We start from the raw sequence: 19,375 nt of genomic DNA on the forward strand, positions 1-19,375 counted from the left end.
AAGTGGTAGTTAAAAAAAAATTTAAATGACTAATTTAAGAAGAAAGAAGTTTTATTACTTGAAGCATTAAAGCTGTTTATCAACTTATCATGTTGGACATGCTATTACCAAAAGCGAAGGAGAATAAAAGAAGGTGTATATGACCAAAACATTATGTAGAAGAGTCATCCAGTGAGAGTGAGAAAAAAATCCTCCATGTTCCTCTGGGATCCATCCAATGTCAAGATCTCTAGAGCAGGAGTTTTAAACATTTTTTTGTGTGACTCATGGACATTTTTGGTAGGCTGTTGTGAGAATCCAATAAGATCATTTCTGTAAAAGCTTCTGACACAACTAAATCACCCTCTCTTACTTGATACTCTCTTCTCTCCAGGTTTCTGAGATTCTAATCTCTCCTGGTTCTCCTTCTACCTATAAGTCCTCTCCTCAGTTTCCCTTGCCTGGATCTTCAACCAGGCCATTCACACTAATCATAGGTGTTCCACAATGCTCTGTCTTGGGTTCTCTTCCTTTCTCCTTTTATACTACTTCAATGGGAATTTTATCAGTTCCCAAGGATTTTAGTAACCTCTCTATGCTAATGACTCACAAATCTACCAGGCCTGCTCCAAATTGCCCCTTGACTTCGGTCTCACAACTCAATGTGTTTCAGATAACTTACACTGGATGTCCAATAAATATCTTAAACTCAACATATTCAAAAGTGCTTTATCATTATCTTTCCCCCAAACAAACATATAACTATCTGGGCACTATTATCCTTCCAGTCCTTCAGGCTCACAACCTAGGTGTGATGTGCCACTCTTCATTGTCTCTCTCATTTCCCAAATTCAGTCAGCAGCCAAGATTTACTGATTTCACTCTTTCAGTCCCTCTTAAATACACTCTTTCTCTCCCAAACTGTCACCACCCTGGTGCAGGCTATCATGACCTCAATGTAGACTATTACAATAGTCCTTGAACACTCCAGTCCATCTGACATTCAGCTGCCAAAGTGATTTTCCTGAAATGGAGTTCCAATCCACAATGATCTCCAGTGGCTCCCTATCACCTCTAAGATCAAATACAAAATCCTCTACTTGGCATTCAAAGGCATGCGTAACTTAGTAACCCTCCCCTACTTTCCAGTCTTGTTATACCTTCCAGTTCTTTGATCCAATAATATTGATCTCTCACTGTTCCTCAACAAGTCATCTCATCTCTCAGGACTAGCTGTTCTTCCTAGGATGCTCTCTCTCCCTATCTTTATCACCTGATTTCCCTGGCTTCCTTTCAATCCCAAATTTCACTCTCTACCAGAAGTCTTTTCCAACCTCTCTTAATTCTAGTGCCTTCCCTTTGTTTATTATTTCCTGTTTATTCTATACAGTTTGTACATATTTATTTGCTTGTTCTCTTTCTGCCTCCCCTTCGTCTTGTGGGCTGGGATTTTGCCTCTTTTTGTGTTTCTAGTGCTTAGCTCACATGTGTCTGACTCTTTGTGACTTCTTGGACTATAGCACACCAGGCCCTGTCCTGACTATTTCCCAAGATATCTGCAAGTTCATGTTTGTTGCCTGCATGACACTATTTATCTGTCTCATCCTCTGCTATCCCCTTCTTTTGCCTTCAATGTTTCCCAGCACCAGTCTTTTCCAATCAGTCTTGTTTTCTTGTTATGTGACCAAAATATTTAAGCTTCAGCTTCAATATTTGTTCTTTCAATGAAGTCTGGGACATGGTAGATGCTAAAGAAATTTCCTTCTCTTCTCACCCCTTAAAAGGAAGCCCCACCAATTTCCATGCTATATTCCTTAGGGAAAAAGGAAACATGTCATATAAAGCACAATCATCAGACTTGTACAATTAGGATACTTCAGTATTGTACCTTACTCTTTCCCCCAACTATCCCAAAACAGCTTCAGGAATTTAGGCAAGTTATGCACTCTTCATTTCTCAGTTTTCTCAATTCAAAAGACTGGTCAATGCCCACAATCCCCTGTTTTATTTCTAAAAGTCTAAGATTCTGTGGTTAATAGAAACAAGTATTTCAATTTCAGATAGTCATCCTTACTGCAACAAACGACTATGCAGTGAATCTTATGGAAAAGGTATTGGGATAGTAGGGGAGAAACAAGGATGATGAACTCTAAACAGGATATTCCCTCAGATTTTGGAGACAAGGTCAGTAAACTTGTATCCATGTGATATCAAAACTAAGAATACAAACTGAATGACTTGCCAGAAGTAATCCACTGGAAAAGATGACTTAAGACCTCCTAAATGGAAGACACACCAAAAAAGAAATTTTCAGAATGCAATCAAAAGGCAGATCATGGTATCTGACAGATAAAGAATTTGTACCTTTAAGGTCTCCAGTATCCATAAAGATCAGCAAGCAAGTGGCTCTATTCACAAAAACCTGTGTTCAAATATACCCTCTGATTCTTACTAGCTATGGACAAGTCATTTCACCCTTTCTGCCTTATTTTTCTCATCTATAAAATGAGCTGGAGAAGGAAATGACAAACCACATTAGTATCTTTGCAAGAAAAGCCCAAATGGGGTCTCAAATGACTGAGCAACAACAACACATAGGGAAAAACAACTAATTCTCCAAGCTCCCTCCCTCAAGATCATAAAATTCTCTTGGGTCTGACTTCCTACTCACCAACCACTCTTCTGACTTTTTAATTCAGTTTCCCAACTGCCCTGATGCCAGCTGAAAGTACTGTTATAAATCAATAAATGGGTACTCTGGTTGGCATGTCAGACAGTTTCTCATTAAAAAGGTCTATATACAGTTTTCTGGAGCCTGATAACTTCTATATACCCATGTCGCTCTCCTACTCAATAAGCTCTAGGGTTTTCCTACTGTTCTTGATAAAGAAAGGAAGAAAACAGGTATTTATTAAGCCCCTTACAATGTGCCAACAACTGTGCTAAGGTAGAGGAATGCAAATACATGCAAAAAGGACAGTCCCAGCATTCAAAGAACTTATATCCTAATAAGAAAAAGACAATACATAAAAAGGAGCTGAAAAGTGGGGATATAGACTTATTCAGGCAAAGGGGTATGAAATCAGGAATAGGGAAGGGAGAAAAATGAAGATAGGTCAGCCTCAATCTATAAAAAAGGAGCCTATTGGAAAAATTTTTCAATAAGAAAAGAGAAACTAGCCTCTGGGGGATATTCCATAGTAAATACATTAAGAAGGCACTGAGAAAATCCAGGATAAGTCAATAGTAGAGGGATCATGATATTTAAATCCAGATGAAAAAACATACACTCTTTTGTTTAACTTTTACAGCCTTTCATGACCTGACTCCAACCTATCTTTCCAGTCTTACTGTATACTGCTCTCTACATCTCCCTCAGACTCACTTTGTAATCCAGCTTTCTCTTCCTCACAAACTCCATCCACCTGCCGTGCTTTAGTCCTGGAAAGTATTCCCTTCTCACCAATGCTTCATAGAATCTTTCCCTTCCTTAGGAGGAAATTGTAATGTAGTCTTTTTCTGGTTTCCCCAAAGTGATTAGTACTCTCCCTCCCAAACTATCTTATATTTTATTATATTGTATTGATCATTTTTATTCTGTATCTACTTATATATGTACTTGTATATACTCAGTATATGCTGAATATAAACTTGGGATACAGCACACAGTAGGTACTTAATAAATGCATGCTGATTCATAGATTCACTGACTAAATTTACAAAATATAGTCTAATCCTTGACCCAAAGAGGCTTGAAGTCCAGAATGGACCCAAGGTGACACCTTAGGTCTGAGCAGCCAGCTAATCTGCTTCAATGAACTTTACAATGAATAGTAATGAAATTTATAATAAATCTAAGACAAAGTCTTACTAATTCAACTATATCAAGATTTTATATCTTATAAGCTTTAAGAGCTATACTCTATCCTGTGATAACTAATTCTGATTTTTCCCATAAGCCTCCAAGATTCAAATTCTTTTAAAAAATGTATTAACTGTCTACTCTATATACGTGTGTGTGTGTGTGTGTGTGTATGTATGGAGCAAAGGTGTCAAATTTAAATAAAACAAGATCCCTGATTGCTGCATATTGACTTAGGAAACCATAAATGAATACTACCTATGTGGTACTAAAATTTTTTCCCAATGCCGTTTGATACCTCTATTATATAGCACACAGTTCTAGGCCCACAGAAAATACAAAAATTTTGACAGTCCATACCCTCAAAAAAACTTCCAGATGGGATGTTCCTAAATTATCAAGAATTATCATAAAATTCTCAAAAACAAAAATAAATTGATAGTTTGATGGTGAGCTCCCTATTCTTTCATCTTTCTTCTCTCCTGTATTATCTCTCCTTCCCTCTTTTATCAAATGAAGAGGTAAACTTTTCCTTGCTAACGTAAACCCTTCAATATGTACTCTTGAGATCATCTCAATCTGTTTTCTCCAACAGATTGTCCTTATTATCACCCTCATTTTCTTGATAGTTTCCAATTTTTTTCCTGTCAACTGATTCCTTATGACCCACCATCTCCCTATGCTTAAAAAAAAAAAAAAAAAAAAAAAAAAGATTAACTTGATCCTACAATTTCCATTAACTATCATCCTGTATTTCTTCTTCTTGTGTAAATTCTTTTGAGAAAGCTTTCTAAACTGGCTCCCATTACCTTTCCTCTCTCTTCTAAAATCACTGCTGTGTATCCAACCTTATCATTCAACTGAAACTGAAATTCTTTCCCATTACCAAAGATCTCAAAAATGCCAACTTTAATGGTCTTTTCTTAATTCTTAGCCTCTTTGACCTTTCTGCCTTTGATACTGTCAATCACCCTCTTCCCCTGAATACTTTCTTCCCTCTATGGTTTGTGACATTGTTCTCTCTTGATTATTCTCTCATCTTCCTAATCGATCTTTCTTGGTCTCTTTTGCTGGATCTTCAGCCAGGTCATGCCAATTAACCATGGGTGTTCCCCAAGGATCTGTTCTGGATCCTCTTCTCCTTAGTGATCTCATCAGTTCCCATGTGTACAATTATCATCACTATATAGATTGTGCCAAGATCTATATTACCAACCCTTATATCTTTCTTAAACTTCAGTCTCAAATGAACAATTGTTTTCTAGACATTTCCAGCTGGATTTCTTGTAAACATCTCAACTTGGCCAAATAAGAACTTATGTACAAACTCTCAAACCCTCCATTCTTCTGAACTTCCTTGTAAGTATTTAGTTCACCAATCTCTTGATACTCAAATATTCTAGTCATTAAGTCAACACCTTGGGGTCATCTTTGACTGCTCAATCTCACCTTACATATCCAACCTGTTGTCAAGTTTTGACATAATCTACCTTCATAACATCTACCATATGTATCCTATTTTCTCCACTGCCATAGCCACTAAGCTAGTTGTGATCCTCATCATTTCGTGCCTGGCTGATTACAATATTCTTCTGGTTGGTTTCCCTATCTTTATGTCTTTCCCCACTCCATTCCATCTACCACTGTGATTTCCTAAAAGGCAGGTATGATCATATCATCCCATGTCATTCCCTAATTGTATATACTTCAGATTACATCCAGGATAAAATTCTTTTTGGTATTTAAAGCCTCTTACAAACAGGGTCTTTTCAGTCTTTTTACATTTTATTCCTCTTCATATATGCTACAGTATAATGACACCGGTGTACTTGCAATGTCCATGTGTTCTTGTAGCTATCTCTCATGCCTTAGAATGTGCTCCCTCTTCATTTCCGACTAATGGCTTCCCCCAAGACTCAACTTAAAATCCTAACTTCTGCAAAAGTCCTTTCCTGATATTACTAATGAGTGTTTTCTGAAATTACCTCTCTACTTTTCCCTCTCTCTGTATATGTGTATATATAAATACATATGCATATGTATGTATGCATGTATATACATACATATATCTTTTACATAAAGGTTTTTTTTTTGCATTTTTATCTTCATCATTAAAATGCATATATACTCCTTGAGGGCAAGGATTTTTAAGCTTAATACAGTGCGTGGCACATAAGTGTTTCATAAATGAATGGGCAGATATGTAGTGCAGTGGATACAAAGTCAGGCCTGAAATCTGGAAGATTCATCTTCTTGAGTTTAAATTTGGCCTTAGACACTTACTTTCTATGTGTCACTTCACTCTCTTTGCCTCACTTACTTCATCTGTAAAATGAGCTGAAGATGGAAATGGCAAACTACTTCAGTATCTTTGTCAAGAAAATCTGAAAAGAGATTATGAAAACTAAAGAACAACAAAAGTTTTAGAGGTCTTTTAGGGGTGGTAAATCAAAATGGGAAAAGTCTTGCTTCATTGCCTCATCTCAGTTCCACCTTACTACTTTTGACAATTTAGCACTATTCATTTGTTATTGATACTGTGAGTTTAGAGAATTTTTAAAAACAATTGTTTTTACAAAGAGAAACCCTTTGACCCTTCACCTTCCTTCTCTTCCTCCAAGGAAGGTTCAGACTAATGAGGATAAACTTCCAAAACCATCCCAAGAAAAAATAGGTCCCAGAAAATGGGAACTGGGAAACTGAATAATTTTCCTTTATACTCCTGAATCAGGTTGCTTTCCCAGCAGGGTATCATTTTGTTGTTATTGTTGTTTGAAAGGAACCCTTAGCTTATTCACAGCATCATCAAGTAAACTTACAGGCCAAAATTTTCATTATGGAGTTCAACAACTATTTTTATCCATCCTTTTAATCTTTTTCACTTAATGCAAATAACTGAGCTAACAGTAGTCTCTTGATAGTGGATAAAGAAACAATTTTACCTTTGCAATTTCTTTTAAAGTAAATTCTGTTCCCATTAGAAATGAATATTAGAGGGTTCACATGAACACCTTATCTATATAATATATATATTTAAATGGAGAACATACTTTCTTAGAAGCATGTGTTATATTTTGTTTGATTTTATAACAGATTACCAGAGATCTTTGTTATATTGAAGTTTAAGAAGCAACATAAATCCAAAATGTGTATTTTCTAATTGTAATCTCAAACTGTTCAACAATTTAATGTGCCAAAAAAAAAAATGAATTTGGAAATTATCTGTTAAGTTGGGAATATGTCCTCAGACCTCCAGCTTTAGGTCCCTATTTGCTTGGGATCCTTTTAGCATACATTCTGTTCTATAACATGATGTTTTATTAGTATGGGTTAGGCTCTGGTGTAAGATTCACAGACATTTCCTCCCTCTATTGTATGTCAACCATAAAAATTCAACTTCCTTTTTATTAATATTTCAAAGGACCATCTGAAAGCAAAATAAAAACAAAAACTGAAATAGACCCTACCAGCAGTCAAGGCCAAACAAACCAGAAAAACCAATACCAGCTGGGACAAAATCCAAGCAAAGGATGTCTCCAGACGAACAGGTCAAAACTGTATAGTGTGAATTATAAATAGGACGAAAATCCTCATACTCCATCTAAGATAAGCCTCCCTTCCCAACATTAGACCCCCATTGTCTAACAAAATAACAGATGGGGGAAAAGGAAAGAGCAGGCTTCTTTGGGTGGAGCAACATTCATTCATTCATTCACCATTTTAAGAACTGCATTCGTACCTAACCTCCCTTCCTAATATCCGCTGTGGCTTAACCAAAAAAAAAAAAAAAAAAAAAAAAAGGAAGTCCTGGTTTGGGGCTGGGGGAGCCAGATGAACATTCTTTCACCTGCCGCAAGATGAGATTTCCCTCCCCCTTCAAATCATCCTGTCGCACAAAACTGAGTCATTTCCCTCCGCTTGGCTTTTCTGTCAATTCTTGGAGGATTGAGCCCTTTTCCTTGCCCCCCACCCCAACTGAGCCCCGGGCAATATTTTTCACCTCATTTCGCTAATATTCCCCCCACCCCCCGCCCCAATCGTTTAGTTCGGGTTATGAATTTCTGTGGCTCGAAGACGTGGAGGGGAAAAAAAAGGTGTAGGGAGAAAGGAGCTACCTAGGTTAATGGCAGCTCTGAATGAAAGATGCTGAAGGTTTGCACTGAATTTATGAATGTGTTGGGAGGGGGGGAGGAATCATGTGACAAAGGGTTCGTCTTATTCACAAAAAAAGGTGAGGTGGGAGGTGGGAGGGAGAGCTACTAAGTACCTAACAGCCATAGCCAGGCAACAGATTCGGGCCGGAGACCTAGAGACACAGGAGCCCAGCACACGAAAAGAGACCAGGAGACCCGGCCCCACCCCAGCCACACCGGCGCAGGCAAATGCCTTGGGGGGGAAATAGTGGGGGGGGGGAGTCAAATCAAAAGCAGTCACCTAAACACCGAGACTGATTGTCTGGAAATTGCACACTCCCACAGGACTTGGAATAATAATAGTAGTAATGATAATAAAGTGTCAGGGAAGGGGGAGGGGGAACTCGTAACAAATGATCTAAGCCTTCCTCCAGACTGCAGGCACCCAGACACAGCGCTACAGTATCATTCCCACCAAAGAACTCCGTCTGAGCCCCTACGGGTAAGTATCATTCCTCACATTCCCAGTTCTACCAGGGTGAGTGTGTGTCCCGCAGCGCCGCATCCCCCCTCCCCCCTAGTCCATCCCGCACACTAGGCTCCACTTGCATATGCGTGTGAACACTCAACCAAGAGAAGCAGAAAGGGCTCTCCATTAGCCCGAGACACGGTTCCTTCCAACCCCCTCCTCAAAAGAATCTCTCCCTCCATTTCTCCGAAATTGCTTAGGAGGTGGGGGGAGCAAGAGAGGAAGAGAAAGCACTGACCCACAGACTGACTGACACCCAGACACACACACATCCCCTAGGGGCTTCATAAAATGCCGGCTGGCCAGAGCAGGGAGACCGTGTGTACAACAAATGCCACCCGCTGCTACCGCGGCGGAGCCCTCTTCCTCCCCTCTCTCTAGTGTGTTTTTTATGAATGAAAATGTGGTATGCAAATGAGAGCGATTCAAGAAAAAGAAATGGCGGATATTGGGCATCACCGGACTCCCGAAGAGCCACCAGAGGGGAGTGTGAAGGCTTAAAAATAATGAAGTAACAACAAACGGAGGGCCGGAGAGAAGCGATAGGAGAAAGAGGGTGTGTGGGGGGTGGGGTGGGGAAGGGAAGGTAAAGGTGGTGTAAAGGCTTCCCTTTCTGCAGCGAAAGGTATAGAGATCTTTGTGAGTCAGAGTTACTAAGGAGAAAAAAGGGGAGGGAAGTGTTCCCCCACCACTGCCCCGACCTTGGGGGGGGGGGCAAAGAGAAGGCTTGACCCTCCTCTGCAAATCCTCAGGCTACTAACCCCTCTTCTCTCTCTCTCTCTCTCTCTCTCTCTCTCTCTCTCTCTCTCTCTCTCTCTCTCTCTCTCTCTCTCTCTCTCTCTCTCTCTCTCTCTCTCTCTCGTTATTAGACGGACAGTCTCCCACCACCTTATTACCACCACCCTTTTCTCCGTCCCACAGCCAAGAGGTGGAAGGGGGCTACTTCATTTCCCCCACTCCTTTAACTATGTTTCATCGAATCATCCCTGCCCCAATCTTTTGGTAAAACCCTCCACTTCCACATTATCTGAGCTATCACGACCCCCCCCCCCCTTTCCATCAAAAGAAGAAAAAAAAAATCTCACACAGAAATTCTCTAAGCTGGAGTCAATTCATCGACATCACAAACTTAACCCCATGAAGTTTCCCCCATCAGTGTTTCTTCTCCCTTTCCCCACGTTAGTTTCTCGTGGAACCCCCTCTTTTACCCTCCTCCGCCCCCGAAATACAAAAACTTACTCGTCTGGGTGTGTTTCTTCGGTCATTTTCTTGTTCACCTAGATGAATGCCCCGCAGCGGGTAGCTCTGTTCCCTTCATCTTCCCATCCACCCACCCCCCCCCCCCCTTCCTCACATTTCGAGAGATCGCCTGATTTGGGAGGGGGGAGAAGAGGAGAGGAGGAGACAGGAGAAAAGGGGTTGGGGATTACGGGGGCACAGTAGGGAGGGTGTGAATTAAAGTAGCCAGCAGCAAAGTGCTGAGGTTTTAGGTGGGGGGCAGGGAAAGAGTAAAGAGGAAAAGCAAAAGGGGGAGGCACAGAGAAAAGGGGAGCTGAAATGGGGGGTTAGTGTGGGAGACTCTAGAGTCTGGTAGCAAAGAGGGAAAATGAAGCAAGAGGCTAGGAGGTTTCGAAAGAAGCAAGGAAGGTGCAGTTTCCAAGAGTGAGGGGACTGAGAAGAGATTTGGGTTGGGGGGGAGGGGGACGAAAAGAGGAGGAGGGGACGAAGACAAGAAAAACAAGCAGCCAAGGGAGAAGAGTGGAAGAGAACTGCTGTGGGGAGGAGAGGAGGGGAGGTGAAGGGGTCTGCCCGGAGTGAGGAGGGGGCTCGGGGTCCGGGGCGGGGGGTCGCCCCCAGGGTGGGAGAAGCTGGACCAATCACTGTCCCGGGGAGCGGTCCGCCGCGAGGGGAGGCGCGCCTAGGAGGCGGTGCTGGGCGCCCCGTCCGAGCCCCATCTCCCTACTCCTCCTCCGTTTTACTCCATATTGGATTCTCACCACCGCCAACAGGAGGAGGAAGTAGGGCGGAAGCGATGACGTCTTCCCAGCGGCCAGAGGTGGTGGAGTGCAAAAAGCTTCCTACTTGCGACCAAAAAAAAAAAAAAAAAAAAAAAACCGAGAGAGAAGAAAAAAAAAAAGAAAGAAAAGGAAAAAAAAAAAAAAAAACTTTGTCCAGCCCCACTGGGCATGTCCGGTTTATTTCCCCCCTCCCCACCTCTCCCTACTGGAGGAGCTGCGGAGTGGAGTTGTTTCTATTGGGGCTTTCTTAGTCTAGCCCCAACTCTCCCATGCTCCGGGTTTTAGCTGCCCCAGGGGTTGGGGAGGAGGAGGAGGCGGGAGCTGCACTGGGATTCATACACATCTGGCTCCCGTTCCTGGAGCCTGCTCCCCCAGCCAGCCCCAGCTCCCAAACCCTGGGATTAAATTAGGGGCTAAAGCGAGGGGGGCGGGGAGGGTGCTTAGGGAAGTACTGAGGTAGGGGAGGGACAAATTAGGGTAAAGCGGGAGAAACTCGTGTGGATCCGGGGATCTGCAGAGTAGAGCCAACTTTACCTCGCCCCTCCTGCTTAGCATGAGGGCTCTCTGGATGTCCTTGCATTGCGCCCTCTAGGATTAAGGGGGAGGGGAGAAGAGTGACTAGTTTTGGAGGGCTCGGCAACCGCATAGCACCAACAGGTTTTTGTTTGTTTCAAATTCTCCTCCACTCGGACCTAAAAGATGCACAGGCAGGCAGGTTGATATAAAATGTTTGCATTTCTGCAGAAATTATAGGGATTGTTCGGTTTAAAGAAAGTCCTAAATATCAAATTACTGTGTGTCTCTTGGAGAAAGAGGATTTGTCGCCAGACTATGGAGAGGGAGCAAGGAAAGAGAGATGACCCCGGACCTCTCTCCTTCCGCTCTCCATCACTAGTTGGCTGTTGAGAGGCAGAATGTTGTCATACACCCTGGTTATCAGTAGAATGTGTTATAAAGGAACTAGTATTAAACCTAGACGTTCCAGGACCTAAGTTCTGATACAGTTCTGCCATAAATTAGACATACGACCTGGACAAGTCACACTGGTAATGTTTCTACCTCTGGAAAATGAGACTGAACTAGATAATCTCTAAAAACACTAGGTATAAGGAATAAAGTGCTGAATTTGGAGTCCAGAAGGTGTGGTAGAATGAAAAGAGAAATTAAAGTCCAGGTAGTAGACTGAATTCAAATTTTATTTCTCTCTCTGATCTGTGACTCATAAATCTCTCTTGGGCCTTCGTTTCCACACCTTCAAAATAAGCAGATTGGATTAGGTAGTCTTCAAGACTCCTTCCAATTCTCAATTCTTTCCCTTCTAATTTGGGTTCAAATTCTGCTCTCAGCTCTTCCTTTTAACTATGTAACCAATGGGCAAGCCACTTAATTTCCTAAACCTTAGTTTCTTTGTCGATAAAATGAGAAGGATAGTGTATATAACTCTACAGTCACTTCTAAATCTACTATCCTACCTCCAGATAAAAATTATTTCTTTTAGAGGAAGCCTTGAACGTCTATTTTTCCAAATTATATCAGGTTTTTCTCTCTCCTTTTCTTCTTTCTTTTTTTCCTTCCCTTTCTTCATTCTCTCCCTTTTTTCCCTTCCTTCTCCTCTACTATTCCATTTGTCTTTGTTTTTGGCTGCCAAATGGATACCAGCCAAATATCTTCACCCTTAGGACAGTACCATGACAGAGAGAGAGTAAGCCCCTTGGGGGGGGTGTTATTCATTTTTGCATCTTGTATGGACCCCTGCAGTATGTTGCTATGTGGATATAGAATATGCCAGTACAGAAGAAGTCAAATAGATATAGTCCTGCCTTTAGGCGTAGGAGTTTGTAATCTAAGAGAGAAAAATACCAATTCCTTCTGAATATAAAGACAATTCAATTAAATAAATTTTTTTTTAAAAAGACAGCAATACTAGAGGGATGGAAAGTGGGAAGCTTCCACTGTGTGCCAGACATTGTGCTAAGTTCTTTTTACAATTATTATTTCATTTGTTTCTCACAACAACCCTAGGAAGTAGATGCTATTATTATCCTATTTTACAGTTGAGGAAACTGAGGCAGAAGTTAAGTGACTTGTACAGAATCAAACAACAAGCATCTAGGGTCACATTTGAACTCAGGTCTTCCTGACATTAAGTCCATTGTTCAATCTACAAAGTAATTAGGTGCTTCAAGGCTAGATATTTGTATTGTATATTATGCAAATAAAAATAGGGGCATTTCTGGGATAACTAACAAGGAGTAGTTAATCAAGCTTAGCACTTATGTCATGTCTATCATACTTACCTCTGGCATTTATTAGATAGAGTTGACATGTAAAGCCCTGGAGGAAATTTCAAATAATGGAAAGAATTTAGTTTTAGGCATCAGAATGCCTGAGTTCTAGGTCTAATTGAATATGAACTTGAGTTAAGTCCTTTCAATAAGAATTTGCATAGGGACAGTTAGATGGCACAGTGGATAGAGCACCTGCCAGGGAGTAAGAAGACCTGAGTTCAAATTCATCCTTAGACATTTAGCACTTCCTAGCTGTGTGACTCTGCAAATCACTTATCCCCAGGTTGCTTCAACCACAAAAACATTTGTGAGGCAACTCGACAGAATTTGGGATAGATCCAAGTGGGCTTATGCCTTGAATGGAGCCTATAGTTTAGCTGGGTATAAGATAGTAATAATTAGCATTTATATAGTACTTTATAAGGTTTGCAACATGCTTTATAAATACCTCATTTTATGCTGAGGTAAGTCCTATTATCTCCATTTTACAGATGAGGAAACTGAAGCACAAAGATGTTAAGGTTGTCAGGGTTACACACCTATGGTGTCTGAAAATAGACTGAACTCAGAAATGCCTGACCCCCCAATCAATTGAGCCACCTAAACACAGATGTCTATCTGCTGGCACAGTCTCCAGTACCTAATAGGACCTTAATGAGTGTCTATTGATAGATTGATTGGAATGTACCATATTGTCTAGGAGAACTACAGAGTTGCAAAGAAAAACCCTTTGAGAGGTCAATGAGGAAGATTTTTGTTTCTTAATCTATAAAATGGGAATAAAATATGCCCTATCTACCTCAGAGGGTTATTATGACAATTAAATGAGACTTATGAAAGTGCCTTAATGTAAGATTTTATTGTTATCTAACTACTATAAATAAAATTCTTCTGTGTCTCTGCCTTTCAGACTGGCTATCCTCCACAGTAACGGAAAAAAAAATCCACATCTTCAGCATTAATATATACACATACAGAAAGAATGTATGATGGGATATCAGAGAGACAAAGAGAAAGCTCACTCCTGTCCACTAACTTGAGAACTACTTGTAGATATATTTTGATTAAGTGATTTATGCAGGATCACATAAGGAGTTATCAGTGAAAGAATAGGAACCTAGATCTATATCTAAATAATAATATATTTTATAAAATACAATGTGTAATATACATTATCTACCTAGGAACATGTAACTCGGCTGTACCTAGTTTCTAGATGGTTAGTTTGTGGAATTAGCCATCCAGGCACTTGAATAAATACTTTTTAATGGAAAAGCACTTGCCAGTCCAAAGAAGGTTAGTTCTAGATTTTCACACCCGCCCACACTATCAATGACTAACTCTGGTTTGGAGCAAGTCATTTTAATCTCTCCAAACCTCCATTTTCCCATTGATTAAATAGAAATAACACCTACACCTAACCTCTCCTGGAGACATATTGTGAAGATAAATGAGATCCTATGACTGTGCTCTTAGATGTCAGAGAACTATGTAAACACAGTGAGACAGACATAGATATGATTTTGTATCGTATATTTGTGTCATCTTTACATGACTGTGGATTTAATGATAAAGCAAAAGAACAAAAATGCTCTTTTCCCCTCATTTCAGTTAAAGGCCCGTTTCTCATTCCCAAGGCATAACTAGGAATCATTTCACCTGGGCCAAAAGCAGTTGGGTGGATGGGGATGAAGTCCAAGGAAGCAGCTGCCCAGACACTGACCAGGATGCAGTCCCACCACTCCAGGTTGGTTGGATCATCCTGCAATGCAGACTTGCAGAGAGCCATTGGGGAGGACCCAAGGACAGTAGTCGGCAAACATTCCTTTTCCCCTCCCCCGCCCCACTGGAGTGCCCTAGGCATGTTTGTTCAAGGCTAGCTAAAGCTCTGCCCGCGAACTAGCCAAACAAAAGGTACTAAACCTAAAATACGTGTGGGAGTCTAACCAGAGAACTGCTTTGGTGAGAGGACTGGGTCTAATGTTCTTTAGAGTCTTTTTCAGCCCTAAAATAAGGGCGTAAAATGGGATCCTCTTCGAGTCAGGTTTTGCATCTCAACGACAGCTACAGATGGGAGTGGAGTATATAAAGTGTGCGTTACCTACTTCTTGTTTGGCATTATTCTTTACTCTCGGCCTTAGCCCAGCATTGAGAAATTCCAGCTAGCCTTTCTATTCAGATTCAATCCTGAATCTCTCTGGTTCCCTCTCCTTCCCTCCGCCTTCTCCCTCAGCCATCGCCAAAACGTGGAAGCCGGAATCCACTAGTTCCTAAACTAAACTCACTGAGCGAGCTAACGCCGGGCATGCTCAGTAGACCCTCAGGTTTTGTTTCACAAGGAAGCTTCTGCTTCTCCCTCTTCCCTTTCCCACCCTCAGAACGCTTTTCTGAACCGGGGGAGACTTTTTTGGTTATTTCTACAATTGTGCCTTTCGCCTAAATCTACCCCCGTGTCCTTCCTTTCTTCCCCCCACCAGCCAGCGGTGTGAGTGCCGTCCCGAGGGACGTGAGTGGCAGGCTTCGTAGTGCGGGACCGCCAGAGAAGTCAAGCAAGTTCGGAATCCTGCCCGAGAATCGAGTTGCAAAGGGTAGGGCTGGAGGAGTGGGGGGCGGGAGGGGGAGGGGGCGCGGCATCGATTTCCGCTCGCTTAGCCGCTCCCCTCTCTTCCCCACCGCCCGGGGCTGCGGCTGCAGGAGCCGCTTCTCGGGGTGCGTTCCCCCAGCCCCAGCCCCAGGGTTTGAGGAGAGGGAGAGGGCTGCTCGAAGGCTCCCCCGCCGCCACTTCCACCTGGGTCAGCGGCTGCCGCAGCTGCTCTCCCTGTCCTCACCTCACCCTCCATCCCTTCTCCTTTGGTATTTCTCAATGACAGGAGCGCCGAGGACATATCCGATGGGGCGGGCGCAATGATTAAAACCGAGAGCAGTTTATCAGTTTCCTTCCGGTCTGCTCTAAAACCCAGCTGAAGGATCCCTTTCTCGCACTTTGCTGCTCTCCTCTGCTTGCGTTATTCTCCCACTACCTCTTCCCCCATTAAATATACATATATTAAACTGGAGTTTGTCAAGACTTTGCAAATGAGCTTGATTGCAGATCCTCACCAGCCAGGCCAGGTAGAGCAGACATAACCCCGCAGCTAACCAAAGATCCGAGGACGAGGATGAAAACAAAAACTCCTGGTGAACGCTATGATGCACACTGCAAACTGACCCACACACCGGAATGAGTCTTCAGAGCCATTGCGACGTGCTGTGCTCACGATCTGGGGATGAATGGTTCGGGCTGAATTGCATAATGTGAATGGTATAAATAGCCAGCTGGTGGGGGAAGCTGGGTATTGTACCGTTATCTCGAAATACTTTACGTCTGGGTCCCTTCAAACCCAGGTCATTTTTTCCTTTCAACCGGATTGCTAGGATTGAAAATTCCAGTAAATGAAATATGTAAAACCTCCAGCAGAGCTCCGAGCAAGTTCATGTAATATGAATGGAGCGATAACCTCCCTCTCCAACAATGCTCTGTGCCTGCCACTTCAGCTAGTTGGGAGGCTCAATGTCATTTAGGTATGAGGAGCTGGGGGGGGGGGGGAAGAGAGGAGCGGAAATGTGATGGGAAGGAACTGAATAAGATCAGAGATAACTGACAGCGCTGAGAATTTTTTAAAACCACATTTGGGCTGTTTGAGTTTCTGTTTACAAATATACACATATGACCACAATTTTAAATTGACTTATGTAAAGGCTGCCTAACAGTGATTCAGGCCCCCACATAGGACCCTTCCTAGCCCGAGCCCCCTCCGAGCCAGGTTTTCTTTCAGATGAGCCTCCCTCACTTTCTGCAGATGTCTCTTAGGCCTTTTAAAGGGGGCCATGATTGGGGGGGATTTCAACTTGATTCTCCCATATAAAATTATCAGCTGGGGAATAAAGGACTATAGAGGAAATCTCATAATTCTTCTCAGTCTTTTCTTAATCCTATTTGTTCTCTCCCTTTTTCTTTGTATTCAAAGTGGAAGAGACAAATCAGACTTTTAAAGTGAAAGCAGCATGCGCCTTAACTTGTCAGAGGTCCTAAATATCTTCTTTACCACAGCGAATAATTATGATAGTAGAATCAAAGTCGATTTAACAAATATGTATGCAGTTGTTAAAATGACATGTGTCTCTTTTCCTAATATGCAGTGAGATTACACCTTACTTCCTAAAAATGAAAATACAGTTTTTCTCCTTTCTCCCTCCACTGCCAGTGTGTACAAATACAAGGGCCATCCTCAGTCAACTTGTGAAGGGCTAAAGGGTTAAATCACCAACCTTACTCTTTCCTTCCAGCTAAATCAGCCACTGGAGGGAATGAAGGGAGGGAACATTTTAGTGCATTCACCCTGTTCCACAGATTGACTTTGCTGTTAGCCATTTGCTGCTTGACCAAATAGTCATGGAATTGTTTGGTACCTAAAATAAACTCTTTCCCTCCTTACCCTCACCCTCCATTTTGGCAGCTTTAATTTAAGCATAATTCACATTAATTAAATCATTCTCTTTTTTTATGTCACACTAGCTTCTGAATTCATCTACTTTTCACTTCTCAGTTTGCAATTTGTCAGAGTGAAGATATCTAGATGGCTTTTTTTTTTTTTTTTTTTTAAGAAACAAAAAGGCAATATATCCAATCATAGACAACCTAACAAATGATGGGAGCCAGTGTCCTGACAATTTCACCCATGTCATTGCCAATAGGATGAAATATGTTGCATTTTTAATATAGAATTCATTTATTATCTACCAAATGAAATCTTTTAGAAGTAGCATAAAAGTATAGTCTGGAGTTTGTATGCTTAGAAAAGGAGTTGGATTGATCAAGTAGTGAAAGTAAACAATGACTGATAGACCACCTAACTAATCCTTTCCACAAACCCTACAGGGTGCCTAACTCCATCCCCAGAATAATTCTCTCCCTCTGTGTCTCTGCCTCCTAGAATCTTTCAAGATGCAACTCAAAAACTACCTTTTATTTGAGATCCCCAAGGTGTTAGGGCCTCCCCTGCCAAATCACTTTAAATCTGTTTTTAAAATGTATTTATGTATGTTCGTGTTGTCTACTCTTACAGAATGTAGATCCTTGAGGGCAAGGATTATTTTGCTTTTCTCTGGATATCCCCATAACTAACACAGTACTTGGCACTTAGTAGGTGATTAATAAGTGCTTATGAATTGTAATTTTACTTCTTTGGGAGAAAGTTTTGGGAAGATTGGAAAAAAAGAGAACTTGAATTTAAGAAGTAAATTATGTAGATGTCTTGGAGGGGTTTGTATTAGCAAATTTAAATTTAGAAGGGAAAGATCTGGCAAAATTTGGGAGAGATTAAGGAAAATTTAAAGAAAAACTTTTAAAATTGAAGAAAAATTAAAGAAAATTGAAAAAAAAATCCTCTCCAGGTCTAGACTTACGACAAATAAAGTTGAGGACTATTGGAAAGATAGAAAAGAATGAACAAATATTAGGAAGTGAGACCTGAATAAGTATACTCAAAAAGGAGAAAAGCAAGACAAAGCAAGAAAAGCTAAGTCTAACAAATAGACACAAGTAAAATGATAAAATAGATTGGTGAAGGGGGCAAATTGGTTGTGAAATGTTATAAATTCCATATATATGTATACTCATACATATATATAATTGGTATATATTTCTTTACATTATTTACAATTCTTCCTAAATGCCTTTTCCATCCCCCAATTTATAATAAAGAATTTTTAAAGATAAAACCAAAACTTAGCAAAAACCAATTAACACATTGAAAAACCTGAAATTATATGCAATAGTTAACACCTGTGGACTACTTTACAAAGGAAATGGGTAAGCCTAAGAAGTATCTTCTTCAGGACCAGGTTTATATTTCATAATTGGCTAACATTCAATTACCCTTGTTTCACTGTAGCTTTTCTTTCCGTTTACATCACAGTCGTTTTCCTTTATATTGTTCTCTTAGCTCTGCTTACTTCCTTTTGTATCAGTTTGTTTAAGTCTTCCAGTACTTCTCTATATTCAGTATTTTTGTCATTTCTTCACAATATTGTTCTATTACAACCATGTCACATAATTTGTCTAGTCATTCCTCAAATAATGATCATGAAGTTTATTTACTATCACAAAAAGTGCTGGTATCAATATTTTGTTGTATTTTTTTTCTTTTTTTTTTTTGTCAGTAACCTCCTTGTCTAATAGAAGAATCTCTAGAAGGAAAAGTATGTAAATTTTAGTAACTTTCTTTTCCTTCTTTCTTTCTTTTTTTTTCCTGAGGTAATTGGGGGTAAGTGACTTGTCCAGGGTCACACAGCTAGGAAGTGTTAAGTGTCTGAGGTCACATTTGAGTTCAGGTCCTCCTGACTTCAAGGCTGGTGCTCTGTCCAGTACACCACCTAACTGCCCTCTAGTAACTTTATTTTCATAATTCTAAATAGCTTTTACAAATGTTTTTATTCATTCATAGCTTCAGCAATCATGCATTAGTCTGTGCCTTTCTTTTTTTCTATCTTCCTTTTTTTAAACTTTTTTTTCATTTTAACTTAAA

At 40.9% G+C, this 19,375-nt stretch overlaps 1 protein-coding gene across 1 annotated transcript in view; it reads right to left on the minus strand.

The window, feature by feature from the left end:
- SPRED2 (sprouty related EVH1 domain containing 2) overlaps positions 1-10,593 on the minus strand; it is a 162,197-nt gene extending 151,604 nt beyond the window's left edge. Inside the window, exon 1 of the mRNA XM_074287084.1 lies at positions 9,743-10,593. Coding sequence (XP_074143185.1) covers positions 9,743-9,768 — 26 coding nt within the window. The 5' untranslated portion in view covers positions 9,769-10,593. The remainder of the gene's footprint in view (positions 1-9,742) is intronic.
- Between the last annotated feature and the right edge of the window lie 8,782 nt (positions 10,594-19,375).

Source organism: Sminthopsis crassicaudata, chromosome 2 (assembly GCF_048593235.1).
Source record: "Sminthopsis crassicaudata isolate SCR6 chromosome 2, ASM4859323v1, whole genome shotgun sequence".
Classification (NCBI taxonomy): domain Eukaryota; kingdom Metazoa; phylum Chordata; class Mammalia; order Dasyuromorphia; family Dasyuridae; genus Sminthopsis; species Sminthopsis crassicaudata.